At 41.8% G+C, this 25,327-nt stretch overlaps 1 protein-coding gene across 2 annotated transcripts in view; it reads left to right on the forward strand.

Annotated features, from left to right (window-relative positions):
* Window positions 1-25,327, forward strand: part of LOC144592804 (dual specificity calcium/calmodulin-dependent 3',5'-cyclic nucleotide phosphodiesterase 1A-like) — a 192,985-nt gene that overhangs the window by 89,258 nt on the left and 78,400 nt on the right. For both annotated transcript variants that reach the window (XM_078397892.1, XM_078397891.1), the window contains exons 8-12: window positions 3,250-3,350; window positions 8,458-8,586; window positions 15,311-15,412; window positions 19,793-19,913; window positions 22,697-22,778. In XM_078397892.1, the coding sequence (XP_078254018.1) occupies window positions 3,250-3,350; window positions 8,458-8,586; window positions 15,311-15,412; window positions 19,793-19,913; window positions 22,697-22,778 (535 nt within the window). The remainder of the gene's footprint in view (window positions 1-3,249; window positions 3,351-8,457; window positions 8,587-15,310; window positions 15,413-19,792; window positions 19,914-22,696; window positions 22,779-25,327) is intronic.

Below are 25,327 nucleotides of genomic sequence, written 5' to 3' on the forward strand. Positions count from 1 at the left end.
TGGAGCTCACCCGTGGTCTCCTCTGTGGTTTCCACATCGGAGCTCCCACGTGGTCTCCACATTGAATCATAAATTTATGCGTGCGCAGAAGCAGTTTTGTTTCTGACTTGCCTAACATCTGACTTATGCAAGGGTCTGTGTGACGTTACCCTTATGTAAGTCGGGGAGCTTCTGTATATTGGCACATAAGAGAAGCAGGGATGGTAAGATGCCATGCTGTGAATAAACAAAGGTAAAAGTAGGACCAAATAGGTCTTTGCTAGGATGAGAGTCTTTGACAGGACATTGCACAGGGATTGGTGCTGTTCACAATCTACATTAATGATTTAGCAAGAATGATCAGGTGAGATATATCAAAGTGTGTTGATGCAAAGCAATGTGGATTGTGAGGAGGATGCACAAGGGGTTCAGGAGCTCATAGACAAATGGGGAAGGATGTGGGAGATGGAATACAAAGTAGAAAAACTGTTATTTGCTTTTGTCAAAAAAATAGAAAGGTGCAATTAAGGGGATTTGGGATTAATGCAGGAATGATCTTTTTGAATGGCACAGCAGGCATGAGAGTCCAAAGGGCTTATTACTACTGTTATTTCTCAACTTTTATGAAGCAGAGCAGACCATGCAGCTCCTCAAGCCTGCTCTGTATGCAATAAGATCACGGCTGAACTGATTTTGGCCTCTTTTCCTTTCCTCATAACCCCTCACACCTCCATAGACTGAAATTCTGTTTGTCTTTAAATAGAGTTTTCAGCGAACATCTTCTGTCACACTCTGTCATCCCAGATATAGTACAGTATAATGAATACATTACTGTTAAAATTGACAATATGCAAATTTTGACTTCCAACAAGCTAAGATGGATTTCAACACATTCATAGGTGTAAAAAGCTGACAGTAAAATCCTATTTTCTAACTATTATCAAAATCACATGAATTACATTTAGATTCCTAATCCCTGCTCCTTTAATGTTGCTAACTTTGTGGAATCATGAACACTGCAGCAAAACAATCATGCTGGAAAATGACGGATCATGCTGGAAAATGAGGACTACAATTGTGATGCTTGAATAAACTACGGCCAGTCTGGTCTGACGTAGGGTACACCTGAAATTGCTGTTCATGTCTTCGTATTCTGACAGCAGTGAGTCGGGCGCACCGAGCGCATTGTTTATTGCACCATTGTTTAGCCACAGGGTGTTATTGAGGAGTCAAGCCGAAGTGAAGCCAATGAGATTCATTATGAAGCAAGGGATGCCATATGAGATTAATGTGAAGTGTCCAAAACATAGAAGCATTCTGTTTTAAGTTTAATGAGCTAAGCTATCTGGACACATACAGTAAACAAATCCCATTTCCAAACTGTTGCACTCCCTCCCACACTTCTCCAAATTGTATCCCTCTCTTGCACACTAAACAACAATCTCTATTTTATTCGGACTCTTTCTCTTACATTCATATTTTCCACCTCACTCTCAGACATGTAACACACAGCCACATGACATGATTACACACACTCCAGTCACATTGGAAAGCTTTTAGCTTCCATATCTTGTAGAAAGCCTGGAGCAGTAACAACAGACAGACACATGTGACACAAATTCTATCACAGTGAGTACATCGATACTGCGCACTGTTGAAAACATGTATAGTATCCAAAATAGTACACAGTCTGAAATGGCATATGGGCTTTGGAGAAACAATGGACTGACATTGGCTGAATATGATTTATATTTCTAAGTAATGCAGCCTTTGAAATGTTACACATATATTGAAGTACAACTCTGATAATCCACTAACTAATTCTGGATGATTATGCATCTGGTCATAAGCTCCCTTCCTGCACATCAGGGCTCCACTTCTCACATTCCCTTCCCATTCATCAGAGCTCTGGTTCCTGCACTCCCTTCAACTTAGCAGGGCCCCAGTTCCCTGTGAGCCCTTCTAATTCACTGGTGCCCCTATTTACCTGCTCCCTTACCTGCACCATTTACAATGTGCACACATGCTGATGTAAGAGCAAACTTGCCACCATTTACTTACACAGATGCAGTATATTTTTAAAACTGTGAGTTGAAATTTGGTGTTGTGCAGTTTTTGTGGACTGTATAATCGAAAGCTCAATAACATTCAGGATAGCATACTTCACGAAATTAGGTCTGGGCCATTTGTGCTTATGACATGCATAAGACTGTCGTGTCATCAAGCAAAATGTCATAGATGCTTAGGCATCAGGCACACAAAATTCCTTATGCATTTAAGACCGGTCAGTGTTGCAGTCATTCATACCAAAGCAGGTTTTAATTGGTGAGCTGAAGTATGCATTGGCACTACTTAACGGAGACAGTAAGTCTCAAGTCATGAGTGTTTAATTGTCCGATGTCCCAATGATGAACCAATTAAATTCTTACTTGCAGCAGGTTGACAGACCCATAAGTGCAATACACACAGATAAAAATAATAATTTTTAAAAAGAATATATTAATAACTGTAATACTAGTGAAAAGATCCCAAAGTCAGTGCAATCAAAGGCACTGTCCATATGAGTTCAAAGTTGAGGTTAGTATTGTGTAGCGTTCAAGAACATGATGGTTGCTGGGAAGAAGCTATTCCTGAACTGGTTATTATGCTTTTCACGCTCAGGCTTCAAGCAGAAAAAGATTCTTCACACACAGTGAATCAGAAAATGACTACGTACAGGTACACAGCCTATAGTGCTACTGCCTCACAGTTCCAGTGACCTGGGTTCATTTCTGATCTCTGGTGTTGTCTGTGTGCTGTTTGCACTTTCTCCCTGTTACCACAAGGGTTTCCTTCAGAATGATCCAGTTTTCTTCCACCTGCCATTGATATGTAGGCTGTTATGTTAGTTTGCCACTATAAATTACCCCTAGTAGGTAGTGTTGGCAGCAGGAACCTACTGGGCCGAAGGCCAGTTTCAGTTCTGTATCGCTCTATGACATTTGATGACCTGAAACTCTGCATGCACTGATAGAATACACACACTTCAACACTGAATCAATGATTAGAAATAAGTATTGTACACAGTCTGAAAATTGCATTGCCTATATGCTAATACTTTTGAATTACTGTATAAATATATCCCTCTCTTTTGTAAAGATGTTGTTTCTCTTAGTGCTGCAGTAGGAAAGTAACAGTAGAGTGTCATGATTTATTGTGTCACTTTTAATCTGCAGGGAAACCTCTGACTAAATTAATTTGAATCAATTTTCCATCTAATCTGTTTTGCAGCACTGGATGACAGAACTGGAAATCTTTGCCATGATATTTGCAGCTGCTATTCATGATTATGAACACACTGGAACTACAAACAATTTCCATATTCAGACCAGGTAACGTCTAGATTAATGATTTATTCTCCTCTACAGAAAAGCCATCCATTGTGATTTATTTTGCAAACCCCTCTTCATTCAATGATGAGCAATGCTGACATTCATACTTTATTTTTACTTGATAATGCTGTGCAATACAAAATACAACACACAAACAATTCTCATTTTCTTTCATATTTTGCATTTTTTTTGCACCCTGCAAAATATTTTCCATTATTTCCTTATTCTATAGTGAAGATGGAGAATGAAATGGGATTTCCAATGGAAAATGAACCCCCTTTTAAAGCACACAGAAAAATACGAATACCCTACAGCATTTTCACCAGCCCACACACATAGACATAGTCACAGAGTCATAGTGTTATACAGCATGGAAACAGGCCCTTCGGCTCAACTTGCCCATGCTGACCAACATGGCCCATCTACACTCATCCCACCTGTCTGCATTTGGCCTATATCATTCTAAACCTATCTTATCCACATACCTGTCCAAACATTGTGATATTACCTGCTTCAACTACCTCTGACAGCTCATTTCATATATCTGCCATTCAATGTGTAAAAAATAGTTTCCCCTCAGGTTCCTATTAAATCTTTCTCCCTTATCTTAAACCTATGTCCTCTGGTTCTTGATTCCCCTAATCTGGGTAAAAGACTCTGTGCACTTACCCTATCTAGTCACTTCATAATCTTTTACATGTCTGTAGGATTACCCCTCATCTTCCAACGCTCCAAGGAATAAAGTCTGCACATTTCATCCTCTCCCTATAATTTAGGTCCTCAGATTCTGACAACATCCTCATAAATCTCTCTGCATCTTTCCAGCTTAACACCATCTTTCTTATACAGGGTGACCAAAAATTGAACGCAATACTCCAAAGGTGATTTCAGGTCTTGTACAACTGTAACATAACCTCCCAACTTCTGTACTTTATACTCTGTCTGATGAAGGCCAATGTGCCAAAAACCTTCTTGACCACCCAATCTACATGTGACACCATTTCCAAGGAACTATGTACCTGCAATCCTAGATCCCTCTGCTCTACAACACTCCCCAGAGCCCTAACGTTCACTGTGAAGGTCCTGCCTTAGTTTGACTTCCCTAAATTCATAATTTGCACTTATCGGTATTAAACTCCATTAACCATTCCTTAGCCCACCTGCCCAACTGATCAAGATCCTGCTGCAATTTTTGATAACTTTTATCAGTATCTACTATACCACCCACTTTCATGTCATCTGCAAACTTGATAATTATACCTTGTATATTGTTATCCAAATCTTTGGTAAAAACCACAAACAGCGAAGGGCTTAGCACTGATTAATGAGGCACACATAGTCACAGCTGTGAAAAACAACCTTCCACTCCACCCTCTGTGTAGTTTAGTTTAGAAATACAACATATAAACAGTGTAACGACCAGCTTAACCAATAAACACCCATACATTAGTTCTATCCAACACACTGGGGCCAATTTACAGAAGCCAATTAACCTACAAACCTGCATGTCTTTGGAATGTAGAAAGAAACTGGAGCACCCAGAGAACACCCAAATGCTCACAAGGAGATGGTACAAACTCCATACAGACAAGACTCACGGTCAGGATCGAACCTGGGTCTCTGGCGCTGTAAGGCAGCAACTCTACTGCTGCACCACCATGACCCATTCTGCTTCCTTCCAAGAAACCAATTCTCTGTCCAGCCGGCTAGGTCCCCCTGGATCCCATGCGATCTAATCTTCTAGAGCTGCCTACCATGCGTAACCTTACCAAATGCCCTGCTGACGACCATATAGAAAACGTCTATGGCTTTTCCCTCATCAACCTTTTTAGTTACTTCTTCAAAAAATCTCAGTCAGATTTGTGAGACACAATCTCCCATATACAAAGCATGCTGAGTCTCCCTAATCAGCCCCTCTCTATCCAAAAGCATATTTATTTTAACCCTTAATATACTCTATAGTTACTTGCCTTCCACTGGCATTATGCTCACTGGTCACTAATTCCCAGGCGTTTCCTTGCTTATGTATATATGTGAATACACAAATGATCACATGAACGTTTAGAGCGGCGCATAAATACTGTAAAAGTCCCTGTCCATACCCACATACTCAAATTAGCTAAAAGATGCTGGCATTTCCAGCAACTATTGTACAGCAACTATAGCAACTGTCCCTCCCGTCTCCTCCTCCTTCCCAGATCTCCCTCTATCTTCCTGTCTTCACCTATATCCTTCCTTTGTCCCGCCCCCTGACATCAGTCTGAAGAAGGGTCTCGACCCGAAACGTCACCCATTCCTTCTCTCCTGAGATGCTGCCTGACCTGCTGAGTTACTCCAGCATTTTGTGAATAAATACCTTCGATTTGTACCAGCATCTGCAGTTATCTTCTTATACAACTATAGTACCGATCTAGGTCTCCTTCACATTATCGGAATTTATTCCCTTGAAACCTCACTTGAAACCCTGAGGATTAGGTTGATTAATAACACAGATGTTAAAATTATTATCTTCATGAATTATCTGGATCCACAACAATTCAACCCTTAGTAACTAATAAATTATAAGATCACTGATGACAATGTGCAGTGTTTGTAACCTGTGGTTCTTAGAGAAGCAACCTAGAGATCTTGAGTTTAGATTTCCTGGTGGCAGGTTGTGAAATAGTCTTGAATAAATCTGCTTGAACAAAATCTGTTCTATTGCAGTTGGCATCCATTAAAGTAACTATGAAAACTGCCAGCGTTTTCTCTAATGCTTTATTATTGCCAACTCTTTCTCTAATCTACCAAGATTATGTCTGGCCCCCACATTCCTCTGAATTGCACTCTGAAATGATTTAGCAAGATGCTCACTTGTATAAACACATTTTTGCCCTTGCCTCAACACTGATTCCGGAAGACTGCTTTTTCTCACCCTCTTTGGATGGGCAATAATAAAATGTGTGCTTACTCAAATCACCAACATCCTGCTATGAAATTGAAGGTTACCACTTGATCTGTTTATACTGCAAGAATAATGTGGCCAAGTGTTAATTTAGTATGGGCTTTGGTGAAGATCAAGCTCTCACACGACAGCACTGATCCTCTGAACATTATTCCCTTTCCCTTATGCACACCAGCTGAGTAATTGTTGCAGTGCTGCAAAAACTAATTCTGTCTGGGATATCTGACTGCATGCAATACATTTGCTGGCTGGAACTGAGAATGGTTTGCTTCATCACAGCATCTCTTATTGGCTCATTTGTTCTTGATGAAGTACCAATATATCAAACACAGTGTGAAGTGGTAGTAACAATAATTCACTGTCACTGCTGTCAATGTTTTTCTTTCATAGCCTTACATTTAAAATTTAAATGTCCACCCACAGATCTTACTTTGCAATTATGGGAATTGACTTCATCACTGTTGCCCAACAAAATGAGGAGAGCAAATCATTGAACCTTTATGGGAATTTATATTTAAATGCCAGATCCATTAATTTGTTTCTGGATTGCAGGCGTACAGAAGCCAAGATTCCAGGCTATCTTCATTACAAGGCTTATATTGAACCACAAATGAGTGTTTCTGTTGCAGTAAACATGTACCATGAATGAGTGCTATCAGAACTATTGGAATTATTAGTGACTTATCTGTATTATGAGTGGTCAATTTGCATGACCAGCCAGTATTATTGTGGAATGAAAACTCTCCCTTTTATGATCCTAAAGATGCAAAAGGATTCTCTGTCTGCTGTGCATTTGATTTGAATTTCTGTCTTCTTTTTAACCCTAGATGAACTGTAAGGTTTTTGAGAATATCACCATTACCATGGTAATGGTAGATCAAGATCTACCAATTAACTGGTTTACCCTGACCTGATTCCCTTCTGAACAGTCAGTATAATCATCAACCTTCCACTTGTTCAGTACGGATAATCTGCTACTTATTAGATTGTGCTCTCCCTTTCTTCACATGTTGGAAGAATCCAGCAATTGACCCAGCAGTAATTTAGCAGGCACCACACTGTCCTGTTGGTAATTTTCATTCCATGAGTGTTTACATTATCAATTCAGAGATTGTGATGCAAATAATACTGTACATACATTTTGATGCATATTAATGTTTTTAAAGAGGATGTTAAGCATTATCCAATCTTTTTACTGAATTGAAGATCATTTTAAGAACATAATGGCAGCAGGCACATGAAAACACCACCAGAGCAAGCTCCTATCCAAGCCACTCTCCATCCTCCTTTAGAAATAAATCATTATTATTACCTCCTCACTGTATCTAAATCCTGGAACTCCCCTCTATGGCAGCTCTCAGGATATTCCAATCAGTCCAATTCACCCAACGTTTGCCTGTTACCTATTCTCTCTCGCACATTACCATCAACTTCCCCTCATTGTCCTAACACCCACAATCTGCTAGAGCTATTTTACAGTAGCTTATTAATCTCGGGCGGCACGGTAGCGCAGCGGTAGAGTTGCTGCTTTACAGCGAATGCAGCGCCGGAGACTCAGGTTCGATCCTGACTACGGGTGCTGCACTGTAAGGAGTTTGTACGTTCTCCCTGTGACCTGCGTGGGTTTTCTCCGAGATCTTCGGTTTCCTCCCACACTCCAAAGACGTACAGGTATGTAGGTTAATTGGCTGGGTAAATGTAAAAATTGTCCCTAGTGGGTGTATGATAGTGTTAATGTACGGGGATCGCTGGGCGGCACGGACTTGGAGGGCCGAAAAGGCCTGTTTCCGGCTGTATATATATGATATGATATGATATGATACTACTATGTCTTTGGGACATTGGAGAACCCCAGGGGGAAATCCACACAGTTATGGAAAGAACATTGAAAACTCCAAAACAGACAGTAACTGAAATCAGGGTTGAAGCCAGGTCACCAGTGCAGAGTAGCAGCAGCATTGACTGTTGCTTCACTGTGTCATCCATAAAACGTAATCCTTAGTTGTGATTTTAAACAAAATAGAATGGTATTTTAATTGAAAAATATAAATGCAAAATATGAACTCTGCTGCTTTAGACATGTGATCTCAGCTGCTTTGGATAATACATCAAATCATTAGCATTTCTCACTTCAATTAATATATTTTGGCCTTTAATTGGTAGATCTGATTCAGCTATTCTGTACAATGACCGAGCTATTCTGGAGAGTCATCATGTCAGTGCAGCCTTTCGCCTGCTGCAGGAGGATGAAGAGATGAACATCCTATCCAATCTGTCCAACAATGACTGGAGGTAAATAAGACCTGCACTTCTGAGCAGCAGAAGGTTCAAATGTGCAAAAAGGCAGCACACACTTTGAAAGGAAATGTATTCCACACATATGCTCCCATTCCAAAATGGACAGCCAAGGCTTCCCCCAAAGAAACGGAAAAAATAACAGGCAATTCTTGGTCTTTAAGTCATCGGTGCCGTTCAGGAGTAGCGTGTGTAAGAGCCATCCACCAGATGTGGGAGGAAACCGGAGCACCCACATGGCCACAGGGTGCTCTCTGTGTGGAGTTAACTCCACACAGACAGCACCCGAGATCTGGATGGAACCCAGGTCTCTGGTGCTGTGAGGCAGAGGCTCTAGCAGCGGTGCCAATGTGCCACCCAATTTAGTGTGAGGGAAATTTATAGAAGGTGACCTCATATGTAGGAAATATTCTAAACCTAGAGTGAGAGTTAAGGAAACAAAAAGAATGATTGTGATCATTCAATGAGAGATCATAGGGATAAGTCTGGACCTTGGGGAAAGGTACTAAATTGGAGATTACGTTGTTATCAGGCAGTAGCTATGGGAGTAAATTGGGGAGCAGTTGTTATTGGGTAAGTCCACAGATGTCATGTGGGAGTCATTTAAAGGCCAGCTCATCAAAGTTCAGGACAGGCATGTCCCAGTAAGGAGGGATAAGGATGGCAAGGGATGTTGGATGATCAGAGGTTACAAATTTGGTCAAATAGAAAATGGAAGCACATATAAGGTTTAAGAAGATGAAATAAGACAAGGCCTTTGAGGAATATAAAGCAAGTTGTGAAGAATTCAAGTAAACGATTAGATGTTTTTGGCAAAATTCCAAGGCTTTTTATACATACATTAAAAAAAAGGGCAACCAGGGAGAAGGTAGGAATGCTCAAGGTCAAAGGAGGGAATTTTTGCATGGCGTCTTGGCATCTGGTACAGTACTTTGCATCGACAAGGGGAAAGACGTGGTGGGCAGTGAGATCAGTTTAGAGATTACTAATATGCAACAGCATATTTCAGTCTGAAGAAGGGATCCGACTGGAAACATCACCATTTCCTTTTCTCCAAAGATGCTACCGGACCTGCAGAGTTGCTCCAGCATTTTGTGTCTATCTTCTGTATAAACCAGCATCTGCAGTTCCATCCTACACAATATGCAAGGGCTGTTTGAGATGAAGAATGAGGTGATGTTGGGGCTCTTGAAGGACATCAAGGCAGATAAATCCTTAGGGCTTGATGGAATTTATCCCAGGTTATTAAGGGAGGCCAGCGAAGCGATTGCAAGGACCTTGAAAACGATCTTTTTATCTTCCCCAGTCACATGCGAGATCCCAGCGGACTTTCCAGTCAATGTTGTTCCATCGTTTAAGAAAGGAGGTTGGCAGAATTCATGGAATTATAAGCTGGTGAGCCTCACATCAGTGATAGGAAAGCTATTGGAGAGGGTCCTTTGGGATAGGATTTACTTCAATTTGGAAGAGAATGGACTAATTAAGGAGAGTCAGCTTAGCTTTCATACGTCAGGTCGTATCTTTCAAACTTCACGGGTAATTTTAGGGAGCTGATAAAGGTGACTGATGAGGTGGTGGATGTTGGCCACGGATTTTAATAAGGCATTTGATAAAGTCTCCCATGCTAGGCTGATCCATGGGATTCACAGTGACTTGATAATATGGCTTCAGAACTGGCTTACTGACAGAAGATTGGGGGTTGTGCTGGAATAATGCCATTTTGGGTGGAGTTTAGTTTAGTTTAGAGATACAGCGCGGAAACAGGCCCTTTGGCCCATCAAGTCTGCACAGACCAACGATCCCCACACATTAACACAAGCCTACACACACTAGGGACAATTTACACTGATGAAGTATACAAACCCAAGCCAATTAAACTGGCAACCTGTATGCCTTTGGAGTGTGGGAGGAAACTGAAGATCTCAGAGAAAACCCACGCGGTCACGGAGAGAACGTACAAACTCCGTACAGACAGCACCCTTAGTCGGGATCAAACCCTGGTCTCCGGTGCTGTAAGCGCCATAAGGCAGCAACTCTACCACTGCGCCACTGTGCTGCCTTTCTACCACTGTGCCATCGTGCCACCCTATGATCAGTAGACTGGAGGGCATAGCTTTACGTTGTGGGGCACACATAGTTAAAAGGAGATGTGTGGGGCAAATTTTTTACACAGAAAGTGGTAGGTGCTGGAATGCCCTACCCGGGAGTGGTGGTGGAAGCAAATACAATAGTGGCATTTATGAGGCTTTTACATGGGCACCTGAATATGCAGGCAATGGAGGGATATGGATCAAATCCAGGCAGAGATTAGTTTAACTTGGAATTATGTTCAGCACGGATGTTCCTGTTCCTGTGCTGTACTGTTGTATGTGTAGGAAAGAACTGCAGATGCTGGTTTACACCGAAGGTAAACACAAAATGCTGCAGTAACTCAGCGGGTCAGGCAGCATCTCTGGAGAAAAGGAATAGGTTACGTTTTGGAAGGGTCTAAAGAAGACTCTTGACCTGAAACATCACCTTTAGCTTTTCTCCAGAGAAGCTGCCTGACCCGGCTAAGTTACTCCAGGATTTTGTGTCTGTACTGTTCTATGTTGTAGGTAAGAAAATGACTGGCAGAAAGCAGATAATTATGATAAATGCTTATTTCTCTTACCAGTGAATGCTTGACATCAGTGTTTCACAGGGGTTGGTGCTGCTACTTTTAATATACACTAGATCAAGTGGACCTGTTGGGCCCAAACCTCTCCTGCATTGGTGCAGCAGCCTCTCCTCACCCACTCCCCCCTCCCCCTCCCCCTCCCCCTCCCCCCTCTCCTCCCCTACCCTCCTCCCCTACCCCCCACCCACTCCCTCTCCCCTTCCCTCCCCCACCTCTAACCTCCCTCTCCCCTCCCCCTTCCCCCTCCCCCCTCCCCCTCCCCCTTCCCCCTCCCCCTCCCCTCCTCCTCCTCCCCCTCTCCCCTCCCCCTCCCCCTCCCCCTCCCCCTCCCCTACCGCCCTCTCATTCCCTCTCCCCCTCCTTCTCCCCCTCCTTCTCCCCCTCCCTCTTCTCCTCCCTCTCCTCCTCCCTCTCCTCCTCCCCTCCCCCTCCCTCTACCCCCAGCTCCCCCCGTCCCTTCCCCCTTCCACCCCCTCCTCCCTTCCCCCTCCCTCTCCTCTCTCCTCCCCCCTCCCTCCCCCCTGCTCCCCTCTCCCCTTCTCCTCCCCCCCACTCCATCACCTTCAACACCCCTTATCCTCCCTCCTCCCCCTCCCTCCCTCCCTCCCTCCCTCCTTCCCCCTCCCTCCCCCTCCCTCCCCCTCCCTCCCTAGGAGATAGATTTAAACTTTTAAATGTGAATAGTTTTAAAAATATAACACCGATTTCAATGAAACTTCTTCCATTAGCACCAAAGGGATGACAGTGAGTAAGGTGGGCCTAAAATTGTCGTGTACCATTTTGGCTGCAGTTCAGGAACAAACAAACAAACAAACAAACGAGAGTTTTAGTATATAGATTAATGATTAATGATTTCAACATGGGATTCTGCATAATATTTTAAAATGCGAGGATGATATAAAGCTCAAAGTGCAGCAAATAGTGAGGAAGATAGTTGTAAACTTCAGTAGTAAACAGCCATAAATGGGCTGGTAAAAGGGGCAAAATTGCAGCAGAATAAATTAATTGCAAGGATGTATGAAAAGACATATTTTGGTAGGTAGAAGAAGGAGAATAAATATTAACTATATAGTGCTGTTCTAAAGAAGCTGCGGGAACGTTGATATTTGTGTATGTATATGTCTCGGTTGAGAGATAAAATGTAGTCGGAGATAGTAAGACTGTCTCTGACTACATTTTATCTCTGTACCGCCCACTCCCCTACATCAGTCTGAAGAAGGGTCTCGACCCGAAACGTCATCCATGTCTTCTCTCCAGAGATGCTGCCTGTCCCGTTGAGTTACTCCAGCATTTTGTGTCTATCTTTGATTTAAACCAGCATCTGCAGTTCTTTCCTTCATATTATATAGGTTGAGAAAGCAGTTTGTAAACATAGAAAACATAGAAACATAGAAAATAGGTGCAGGAGGAGGCCATTTGGCCCTTCGAGCCAGCACCCCCATTCATTGTGATCATGGCTGATCATCCACAATCAGTAACCCTTGCCTGCCTTCTCCCCAACTCCCTTGATTCCACTAGCCCCCAAGAGCTCTATCTAACTCTCTTTTAAATTCATCCAGTGAATTGGCCTCCACTGCCTTCTGTGGCAAAGAATTCCACTAATTCCCAACTCTCTGGGTGAAAATGTTTTTTCTCAGCTCAGTTTTAAATGGCCTCCCCTTTATTCTTAGACTGTGGCCCCTGGTTCTGGACTCCCCTAACATTGGGAACATTTTTCCTGCATCGAGCAAACCCAGAGGAATCATTAAAGACGACACCAAGTTCATAAGACTTTGATTTGGTTGAATGTAGCTTAACCCAGATTCCCAAGATAGTTTGGTAGTTTGTAACCTTCGTATTGGCTGTCCTTTACACTTGTAAGGTCCAACATATTGGTCTGCTGATTTAATTAGAACTCTTGTGCTAGCAAGTGTCTGATGTAATGACATTCAATTTCCAAGGTCATATAATGCAAGGAATCTCATTCTTCCCAGCTTACTCTGTTGGCCTTTAAGATTTGATATTGCATGCCTATTATCTAGCAAGTAGCATATCTTGCTGTGAATCAGCATAGAGTCAAATGTGTAGATGGTAATCTGGTTGTAAGTGTAGAAAATTCAAATACCCAGCCACGGGATCTTCAATTAAAACATTAATTGTAGTTAATGATTGCTCTGGGATTGCAAAAAGATCTCTGAGGCCAATGCTCCAATTAAACTTTTTCTTCCATTTTGCCCTTTGTAAAGTTAGATTTGTCTGAATTGTGTGGCTGCTTAGTGTGGAGAATCCTTTTCAAAGCATGAAATGTTACCTTTACAGTGCTGTTTGACTATTTTGGACCCATCCATGGAGTGATTGATCTTTTACTGGAGCATGCTTGTTTGTGATACCCAGCAAGGGTATGAAACATTGATTGCTCATAGTGTGCAGAGCAACTATATGTGACATTTTTTTTGCATTTAAAGTGCATGGGCAATGTCACTTAACAAGCTCTCAATGTGATAATTTAATACCAAAGCAAGATGTGTTAAGACAGGTTGTCATTACCCAATTATTACCTCCATACTTAAATGCAGCGGTGACTTTGAGAATCAATATGCAGTGACACTTTTTAACTTTTTACCAGAGTCACAGATTGCCTAGTGATAAGAAATAATAATGGGTTTGCAAATGTATTAAAAAAAAACAGTTAATAGTTAATCGAACAAATCTAACCTGAAATACTGAAATCAATATCAATCTTGAGTCAAATAGACACTATGCAAGAAAGAATTGGTCTCTTGATCTTTTTCTCTCTCTAATTCTCAGACAATCTTTGCAGTCCAGGTTTTGACAGCAGATTTTGATTTGGGCAACATGCCGTCTCCTGTCTTCTAATGACACCCATGCACGCTCTATAATCCTTTCCTTGGGCAAGGAAGTCCTGAACAAGGATCCTTGGGTCAGCTATATTCCTTGGTTCAATGTTCAATTAAAGGAGAACAGGCATAGAAAATGGCCTTTTACTGGGCACCCCAGCTGAAATACTTGATCTAGAGTTTTCCTCTTCCCTAATCTCTTGCTTAGGCAGTATATTGAGCAGAGTTTGGACAGCCCATCTGACCTAGAATGGCACAGATGGAGGTAACCCCAAATTCAGATAATTATCACAGATGTAGGAAAGTATTGACCCCAACACCGATCACTGGAAAATGTCACTATTCATTTTGATTGTCCTAAAAACAAAAAAAACGCAGATTGCTGGAATAACTCATCGGGTCAGGCAGCATCCATGGAGGACATGGATAGGCACCGTTTTGGATCTGGACCCGTTATCATTCTGATCATAGTCAGTGAATGAAAGTTGGAAAATAGGGTTTTGTTATATCCTCCAGGTTTTACTATCAATAAAGTCATAAAGATATAAAGTCTCTTCAGCCCGCTGTGTCCGTACTAACCATTAAGCATCACAGTAATACAATTTTTTTCCACAATTTCCCCCTCCTGCAATTCCTGAGGCAACTAAAGGTAGTCAATTAACCTAATAACCAGCACATTTTTGGCATGTAGCAAGAAACCAGAGCACCTAGGGAACCACACTCGGTCACAGGAAGAATGTGCAAACTCCACACTGACAACACCAATGGTCAGGATCAAACTTAGAGTTTGCTACCATGAAAGCCTTCTATCTTTAGCTTTTTCTCCAAGCTCTTTACGTTGTGATTGTAATCTTTAACTACGCTGGGGTTAAGCAGAATTGATCTAAGTTGAAACCTTGAACTGTCCTAATGAAATTCTTGTAAACCCGGTGTCAGATGTGCTTTTCCACTGAAGACTTTAAAGACAAAATCAATTTAGAGGCTCTCTGTGCAATTGGTTCAGCAAGTAGCAGCAGCTTTTTCATATATTGAAATTCATCTACTCTTTTATAATTAGTTCAAGTTATGGGTGGTGTTTGAGACAAAGATAATTCTTTGAATAAAGAAATGGTTGACCTTTTGGAGTGAATGCTGCCTGTGGTGGGATTTGAAATGTCAGAACAATTAGTTGGTTGTGTTAGATTTGTGAGAAGCCGCTCATGATTATCTTTCATATTCTCCAAAGGGAATTTCGGACCCTGGTAATTGAAATGGTCTTAGCAACTGATATGTCTTGCCATTTTCAACAAATCAAAGCTTTGAAAAATACCTTGTTGCAGCCAGAGGGGTGAGTCATCATTTGGCAGAAGTCACCACTTTCAGTCAACTCATTGTCATTTTTGTCACGTTGCATTAACTCTAATGTAATGTTTATGTTTTTCATTTTTAACTAATATTAAATGAATTTGCCTTGTCATTTGTGCTTAATCTCTTAGACACTGCTCAGTGATATTAAAAAATTACTTGATTCCTGAACTCATATTTTAATTAAACTTTTCCCTGGTGATTAATATGCATATGTTTCAGCTACTCCAGATGCATTGCTACTAATTGGTGAATGCTGCTTTGAAAAGTGACAATGCTTCAGAAAACTTGACAGAACCACTTACACATATGTATTTGATACAAGACATTAAAGTTGGGGATAGAAATGTACTCAACATTGGTTTTGTATTGTAAACAGTCAGTATGTTAACACATTGAAAATGTTAAAATTCTTACTCTTCAATTCTTTTCCTTTCTGCAATTTCTTTCTGCACATAGGCGTATCAACAATTTAACAAGATTTTTTTTTGATGTCAGACTTAAATTGCACAGGAGGCAATTCGTGTTTTGGGGTTTGGCATGAACAAATCCAATGTGCTTGCCAGCAAACACTAATTGATTCTAATCAAAACTTAAATGAAACCGATCGAATAATGAAAGGCCTAGATGCAGTGGACGTGGAGAGCATGTTTCCAGTAGTGGGAGAGTCTAGGACCAGAGGACACAGCTTCATAATAAAAGGACGTACTTTTAGAATGGAGATGAGCAAGAATTTCTTTAGCCGAAGGGTGATGAATCTGTGGAATTCATTGTGGTAGAGCGAAAGACATTTGGTATTTTTAAAGTGGAGATTGATAGGTTCTTGATTAGTTATGGCATCAAAGGCCTATGGGGAGAAGGAAGGAAAAAGGGGTTGAGAGAGGAAAATAGATTAGCCATGGTTGAATGGTGGAGCAGACTGAACCACTGGGATAAGCCCGAGATCACCAGTACCTCCTCTTCAAGACCAAGTCTGAGCCACCAGGACAAGCCCAATATAGCCAGACACTCCTTCGATGCCAAGACTGGACTGTCATGACAAACCCGAGATTGCCAGAGCCTCCTTACTTGCCACTTGATGATAAGGGAGTGTACACCCATGCAGATCCGGACCTTCTCGTGGATGAAAGAAAGTTTCTTGGACAGAATAGGTAGTAGAAATGGTAGAACTGTTGGTTTAAATTGCACATTTTAATGCAAGAAGCCTGACGGGGAAGGAAGATGAACTCAGGGCATGGATGGGTATGTGGACCAGGATGTTGTAGCCATTACAGAAGCCTGATTAAGAGAGGGACAGGACTGGCAGCTAAATATTCCAGGGTACAGATGCTTCAGAAGAGATAGAGCTGGGGATAAAAGAGGATCGGTGTTACTTTATTAATTAGGGAGAATGTCAGGGCAGTAGTGAGAGATGACATTACTGATGGTTTGTCCAATGAGGCTAAATGGATGGAGCTGAGAAATAAGAAAGGGATAATCACCTTATTGGCAAATATGCCTGGAGTTTGCAGGCAGCTGCAGGACTAATAAGGTTTTCTTAATTGGGGATTTTAATTTTCCCAATATCGACCTGGAATGTTACAGTGCAAAAGGTTTAGATGGGGTGGAATTTGTCAAATGTGTACAAGACAGGCATTATGTAAGAGGGCCCTACACAGGCAAGGGCAATGCTTGATCTAGCTTTAGGGAACTCGGTGGGGCAAGTGGATGAAGTGTTCATGGATGAGCCTTTTGGGACCAGCGATCACTGTTCTATTAGGTTTTAGATAGTCGTGGATAGAGACAGGGTGGACCCATGAGTTAAAATTCTAAATTGGGGCAAGGCCAATGATGAGGGAACTCGCGCAAGCTGATTGCAACAGGTTGTTTGAAGGAAAAGGAATGTCTAGAAAGTGGAATGTTTTTAAAGTGTGCTGACAAGAGTAGAGGACCTGCATGTTCCTGTTAGAGAGAAGGGCAAAGCTTGAATGGCGAGCGAAATTGAGGCTATAGTCAAGAATAAGAAGCCATGGGGCAGGTACAGGTAGGGAACTGAGGAGCAGGTTGAAAAAGGAAAGCAGGAGGGCAAAAGGAGATAGCTCTGGCAGATAATATTAAGGATAATCCCAAGAGATTTCATAAATACATCAAGGGAAAAATGGTATCCAGAGAGAGAATGGGGTCCCTCAGGAATCAAAATGGTCGAGTCTGTGTGGAGCCACAGGAGATGGGAAAGGTCCTCAATGAGTATTTCTCCTCTGTTTTTACTACGGAGAAAGACATGAGGACTGGGGAACTTGGGGCAGTCAATGGGAGTGTCTTGAGAACAGTCAGTATTACAGCTGAGGAGCTGCTAAAAGTCCCGACACGTATGAAGGTAGACAAATCTCCCGGGCATACTCAAACATATCCGAGGACACTGTGGGAAGCTAGAGAGAAAATTGTAGGTGCCCTGGCTGAGATTTATGAGTCATCATTAAACTCGGGTGAGGTAACAGAAGACTGAAGAGTGGCAAATATTGGGCCTCAGTTTAAGAAGAGCTGCAGGGAAAAGCCTGGGAACAACAGGCCAGTGAGTCTAAAATCTGTGGTTGTAAAGTTACCAGAGATTATTCTGACGGAAAAGACATACATGCATTTAGACGGATAGGGACTCTAGATTAGGGATAGTCATTATAGATTTGTACATGAAACATCATGTCTCACAAATCTGATTGAGTTTTTTGATGATGTGAGCCACAAGGTTGATGAGGGCAGAGCTGCAGATGATGTATGTATGGATTTCAGCAAGGGATTTGAAAAGTTCCGCATGGTAGGCTGCGCTGGAAGGTTAGATCGTATGAGCTCTAAGGGAGCTAGCTGCCTGGATGATTGGGTTCATGGAAGCAAGTAGGGTGTGGTGGAAGGTTGTTTTTTGGACTGGGGGCCTGTGACTAGTGATGTGCCTCGGCTATTGGTGCTGGACCCAATGCTGTTTATCTGATCCAGATGAGAACCTACAATTCATGATTAGTAAGTTTACAGATGACATATAAGCGGGTGGTATTGCTGCCGAATCTTGATTGGTTGGGCAGGTGGGCTATGGAATGGTAAATGGAGATAATTGTAAATAATAATAATAATAATAATAATAATAATAATAAATACAAATAATTGCGAAGTGTGGCTTTTTGGGTAGTTAAACCAGGGGAGGGCCTACACAGTGAATGGAAGGGCTCTGGAAAGTGTTGTAGAGCAGAGGGTCTAGGAGTGCAGGTACATAGTTCCTTGTAAGTGGCGTCACAAGTAGATAAATGGTCAAGAAGGCTTTCGACACATTGGCCTTCATCAGTCAGAGTATTGAGTATAGAAATTGAGAGGTCATGTTACAAGACATTGGTGAGGCCACATTTAGTGTATTGTCTTCAGTTTTGGTTAGCCTGTTATGGAAAGATTTTGGTAAGCTGCAAAGGGTGGAGAGAAGATTTTCAAGGATGTTGCCAGGACTTGAGGGCCTGATTTATAGGGAGAGGTTAAGTATGCTAAGACTTTACTCCTTGGAGCATAGGAGGATGAAGGGGTGATCTTATAGAAGTATACAGGATCATGAGAGGAATAGATATGATAAATGCACAGTCTTTTATGCAGAGTATGGGAATCAAGAAGCAAAAGACGTAGGTTGAAGGTGAGTGGGAAAAGGAATTTAAGGGCAACTTTTTTTACACGAAGGGTGGTAAGTATATGGAATGAGCTGTCAGAGGAGGTAGTTGATGCAGGTACTATCGCAATGTTTGAGAAACATTTGGATAGGTACATGGATAAGATAAGTTTAGAAGGATATAGGCGGGCAGGTGGAAACTAGTGTAGATAGGGCATGTTAGTCAGTGTGGGCAAGTGGGACTGAAGGGCCTGTTTCCATGCTCTATGACTCTATAATTGTCTTTTGTTGCATTTAGGACAAGCATTTTTGCATAAGTGGTGATGTTACACATTTATTGAATTTTTGTGTATTACATATATATGTGTATTGTGCTTATAGGTCTGTTATTCCGCTGCAAGGAAGAATTTTATTGTTCTGTGTTGGTACATATGACAATTAAATGCTCATGCCTTGTTTGTGAAGAAACCTCTGACAAAGTTTTTTTTTGTATTTAAAAGTGAAACTTACTGGTACTGGATTAATATTATAATTCATCTCTCCTGTTACAGGATTTTACCCACACAGATCCGGGTATCGGACTGTGCCTTTATTTCCTGAACTGCTGACTTGTGTTCTCATTATCAAATCTAAGTCATTCTATGAACTCATAAAGTTCATTGTTTGCATTCTGTAAATCCTCAGGTGAGGTTACATTAACCTGCTAATTTTCAGATGTTGGTAACTCATTATTTTGTTGACTTGCAGGATTGACAAGTCAATGGCTCTGTCACTCTTGCTGCACACAGCTGACATCAGCCATCCTGCTAAAACATGGAACACGCATTATCGCTGGACAATGGCATTGTTGGAAGAATTCTTCAGACAGGTATTAATTCAGATGAGATTACGAATAAACTGATCAACTAGTGCTCTATGATTCTAATGTCTCAAAGAGTGATTTTGAATTTTTCAAGGGAGCACGAAAGGATAATGATTGTTTTAAGATATTGGATAGGTTAAGCGAGTTTTCATATCTGATACTGAGATACGGATACTAAGAGCTTAGTGTGTGAACTAAAGTCTTGAAATTCTTTGGTGGCTAGAAAGGTCAGAGCACCACAGAGTTATAGAGAGGGGCAGTAACATCACAGGCCCCTTAGGGCCATGCCGACCATCAACTGCCCTTTTACAGTAGTCATCATAGAGTTACAGAGAAAGAAAGTAGGTCCTTCGGCCCATGCCAAACGATGCCCCATTTACACTAATCCCACCTGCCCACATTTGGCCCATATCCCTCTAAACCATTCCTATCCATGCACCTGTACAAATGTCTTTCAAATATTATTAAAGTATCTGCTTCAAATATCTCCTCCGCTGGCTCATTCCATATACCAACATGCCATGTGTGAAAAAGTTGCTGCTGAGGTTCCTAAAATACGATACCTTGCACTTATCTGTATTAAACTCCATGAACCATTCCTCAGCCCACCTGCCCAATTGATCAAGATCCTGCTGTATTTTTTGATAACTATTATCGCTACCTATGATATGCGATAACTATCATCGCTACCTACCAGATGACTTGTGTCATCTGCAAACTTACTACTCATGCCTTTTACGATTTCATCCAAATCATTGATATAAACCACAATTAGCATTGGCCCAACACGGAACCCTTAGGCACACCACTAGTCACAGGACTCCAATCTGAAAAACAACCTACCATGACCCTCTGCTTCCTTCCATGAATTCAATTCTCTATCCAATTAGCTAGCTCTCCCTGGACCCGTGCAAACGAATCTTCCAGAGCAACCTACCATGCAAAATTTATCAAATTCCTTGCTGACGTCCATATAGACAACAGCAATGGCTTCACTCTCATCAACTTTTTTGGTTACTTCTTCAAAACACTCAAGACATGATTTCTCATGCACAAAACCATGCTGACTATCCCTAACCATCCATTGTCTATTCAAATGCATATATATATATATTATATCCCTCAGAATCCTCTCCAGTAATTTGCCTACCGCAGTTGATAGACTCATTGGTCTATGGTTTCCAGGTTTTTCCTTGCAGCCCATTCGTCACCCTCGAGTCTTCCTGCCCCTCACGCATGTCTAATGATGATTCATATATCTTGGCAGGGAACCCACAATTTCTTCTCTAACTTCCCTCTGTGTCCTCAGATATATCTGATCGGGCCCTGGGAGAATTATTTACCTTCGTACACCATAGAACATTCAGCACCTCCTTGAGCATAATGCAGACAGTCCTCAAGACATCCATTAACAGTTCCAACTTCCCCTGTCTTCATGTCTTTCTCCATGATAGACACAGATAAATACTCATTGAAGACCTTGCCAGTCTCTTGAGCCTCCACAAAAAGATGAGCACTTTGAATTCTGAAGGGACCTATTCTCTCTATTATTACCCTCGTTCCCTTAATGTACTTTTAAATCGCTTTGTATATTATCTACCAGAGCAATCTCTTGCCTCCTTTTTGCCCTCTGGTTTCCTTCTTAAGTATGCTCCTCAGTTCCCGAAACTCCTCCGGGGATACACTTGATCCCAGCTGCCTACGCCTGTCCCATGTCCTCTTACCTTTCCTTGCCACAGCCTCAATTTTTCTTTTGACTCCTCTCACTTTCTCCACGTTAAAGGTATAGACATGGGTATAGACTATGCCCGCTTTTCTGTCGGTTATGTCAAACATTCCTTGTTCCAGATGGACACAGGCAACTCTTTCTCTGCTACATTAATGACTGCATCGGGGCTCCCTCCTGCACCCATGCAGAACTCGTTGATTTCATTAACTTCACTACTAACTTCCACTCTGCCCTCAAATTCACCTGGACTATTTCCGACACCTCGCGCCCCTTTCTTGAGGTGGTTGTTGGTGAGTGAATTGAAAGAGGATGGTAGTCTGGATATCAGTCGGGAACTTGAAGATTGAGTGGAGGTAGTCAGGTCAGTTGTTGGGGCAGTAGGTTTCAGCTAGAGCAGGAGCTGAGCTAGAAATATATTTTGGAGACAGGGGTCGGGTTAATGATTGAATTTGAGGGCACAAAATTGGGATAGGTATCTGCTGCTAGGGGTGAGGGTTGTGTTAATGATTGAGTGAAAGGGGATAGTTGTGTTGCTGGAATACAATCATGGGAGGGTTGATGCAATCATGGGAGGGTTGTGTTAACAGCCAGATGATGGCAAGAGGACCCTGAGGACCCATCAATGAGAGCCCATCTAAGACTGGTTCGTAGTGCTGAATTCAGGGACTTGAACACCACACCAGTGAACCAGGCCTGCTCCTGTATTTGTATCATGTGGTGCTGTGGGCAATGCATGTATGATAGAAAATTGCAAACATGTAGTGCACATAAGGCATGCATGTAGTGCACTCATTACAAGGCACCGCGTGTGTCTGAGTATCTTGTACGGTGGCACAATCGCCCCCGTACAGACTTGGTGAACCTTGACGTTCATGTGACAACTCACTGATATTTCCAGAACTGAAAATGAAATTATACAAATTGAATAATGTAGCAATTACACACATTGTACTAATGATAGAATTTCTGGATAACGGGTGACAGCCGGAGTTTTGATTATGCGTTCATATGATGGGTCATCATTTTCTTGATTGTACTCCTTTATTTTGTCATACGCTAGGGTGACAAAGAGGCCGAATTGGGGCTTCCTTTCTCTCCACTCTGTGATCGTAATTCAACTATGGTGGCGCAATCCCAAATCGGTAAGACTCTCAAGTTCAGCTGGCATGGATCATATACTGTATATGCAGCGGAGATTAACCTGACAACTTGTCGGGCACAGACACTGGGCTGAAGGGCTTATTCCTGCCTTTTGTTATATGAACATTGTTATATGTTCTCACTGACTTTATTACAGACTGGTCATCCAACAAATTATTGCCATGTTACAAAGAGCAGTTCGCTCAAGGATAAAATGTTATCTATGATTTAAAATATGCGTTAATCTGGAAACAAATAAATTTCCCACCTGTGCAGTATCTAAATTATTGTGCGGTCACTAAAAAGCAGTGAAGGAGCTTGAATTAGAGATGAAAGTGGTGGCAATTGATTTAAATATCCCAATACTAGAGAACAATAAATGGAACAACTAATAACTTGAATCCTCTTGAAATCCTCAAGGTGAAGTTGGATATTTCAAAATGATCTACAGCAGCAATGAAAACAATACAGAAAAGTCAGAGTTCTTAATCTGTATATTCACAGTGGTTAGCCAGCATGAAGACTTTAGTGAATAGAAATACTTTAACTCTTTGTGTCACTTAACCAATGTAGGATTCCTTTGCAGAATTTGGTTAAAACTTCAGCTTGTAGACTTTGTACTTTGCTTTGATATGTGCAGTGGGACCAGCTACCATCTGCTTCATTGATGTTGAATACATTTGTTAATGTAATCATGCAAATATGAGAAGTAAGAATTACTGCTGCATGACAAATGAACAGTGTTCTTGGTGGTAATGGCACACTGTCCGGTTTACATCTGTAAATGTTAACCTAATTATTCTGGAGCTCGGAATGGTCAATGAAACAGACATTGTGGCAATCCAGCCCATGTTTTCTCCCCATTCAGTCGTGGACGGTAATTCATGCTTGCGCTCTGGAAGTGCGTCAAAATAGTTCCACTCTGAAGTATTTCTGGGACATACTTGCCACTGATTTCTGATTAAGTTCGCATCCCTTGGTAGGAACCTCCTGGCTGGAGTTGGACAGGTCATTAGCAAAGGTGCTCTACACTGCATCCAGTTTGAACATGAGGCAGTCCATCTCCAAACTTTTGCACGTGTTTTTGAGCAGGCAGCTTTACTTGCCTCCCTGTATGGTTGTGGCCAGCAACGAGCTGTTAGCTGCCATTGGCAGTGCGTGGTAGACTGTCGATGGAATGGTCTATGGAACAGCAAATGCTTCTTGAAGCGCAGTGAAGGCCACTTAAAAGGCCACTTTGTGCTATTTCAAACCACTCCAACCACTTCAATTAGAGCTCTGGTTTCCTTATTCTGCAAGATCAGTGAGATGCTGCACAGTACATACCATATCAAGTCACAGTTTCATACAGCAGAGAAACAGGCTCTTCGACCCACCAGGTCTGTGCCAACTGGTTAGCACCCATTTTACACTAAAACATTTTATTTTCCTCATATTCCCATTATCTCCCCCCCGCTCCCCAGATTCTACCACTCACCCACACACAAGAGGCAATTACAATGATCAATTAATGTGCAAACTCGCTGGTGTTTGGAAGATGGGAAGGGGCTGTGGAACCTGGAGAAAACCCACTCGCTCATATAAAGAGATAGCAAACTCCAAACAACCAGCGGGAGGTCAGGATTGAACCAATGAGGCCAGAGTTGTGAGACAGCAGCTGCACTAGCTGTGCCACATGTAGATGAAGGCATTGCTTATCTGATCTCTCAAATGGGAATTAAAATAATCCTCACCAATTCCCTGTATGGTTGTATCAGGCCTTTATCATGCATTTATGCAGACAAAGGGAAGTTCGAGAGATAATTTGTGGTGAACTTATTTGTTGATGTACGTAGGGCTAGATTCCTGGAAAACTTTGCATAAGGTGAAATGTTGTAAGTTAACGATGCTTTATGGGTGTTTCTTGAGCAGTGTATTTCTATGCACTGTGGTTTACTATTTGTAATAGTTTCATATATTGAACACATATACCAAAAGAAGCATTAGTTTGAATATTTATAAGTTGAACCTTCATAAATTGAGGAATTGTACAGACGAAACCTAGAAGAAATATTATATTTAGAAACATAGAAACATGGAAAACAGGTGCAGGAGGAGGCCATTCAGCCCTTTGAGCCAGCACCGCCATTCATTGTGATCATGGCTGATCGTCCCCAGTCAATAACCTGTGCCTGCCTTCTCCCCATAACCCTTGATTCCACTAGTCCTTAGAGCTCCATCTAACTCTCTCTTAAATCCATCCAGTGATTTGGCTTCCACTGCCCTCTGTGGCAGAGAATTCCACAAATTCACAACTCTCTGGGTGAAAAAGTTTTTTCTCACCTTAGTTTTAAATGACCTTCCCTTTATTCTAAGACTGTGGCCCCTGGTTCTGGACTCGCCCAACATTGGGAACATTTTTCCTGCATCTAGCTTGTCTAGTCCTTTTATAATTTTATACGTCTCTATAAGATCCCCTCTCATCCTTCTAAACTCCAGTGAATACAAGCCTAGTCTTTTCAATCTTTCCTCATATGACAGTCCCGCCATCCCAGGGATCAATCTCGTGAGC

This window comes from Rhinoraja longicauda, chromosome 4, assembly GCF_053455715.1.
Source record: "Rhinoraja longicauda isolate Sanriku21f chromosome 4, sRhiLon1.1, whole genome shotgun sequence".
In the NCBI taxonomy this organism is placed as follows: Eukaryota; Metazoa; Chordata; class Chondrichthyes; order Rajiformes; family Arhynchobatidae; genus Rhinoraja; species Rhinoraja longicauda.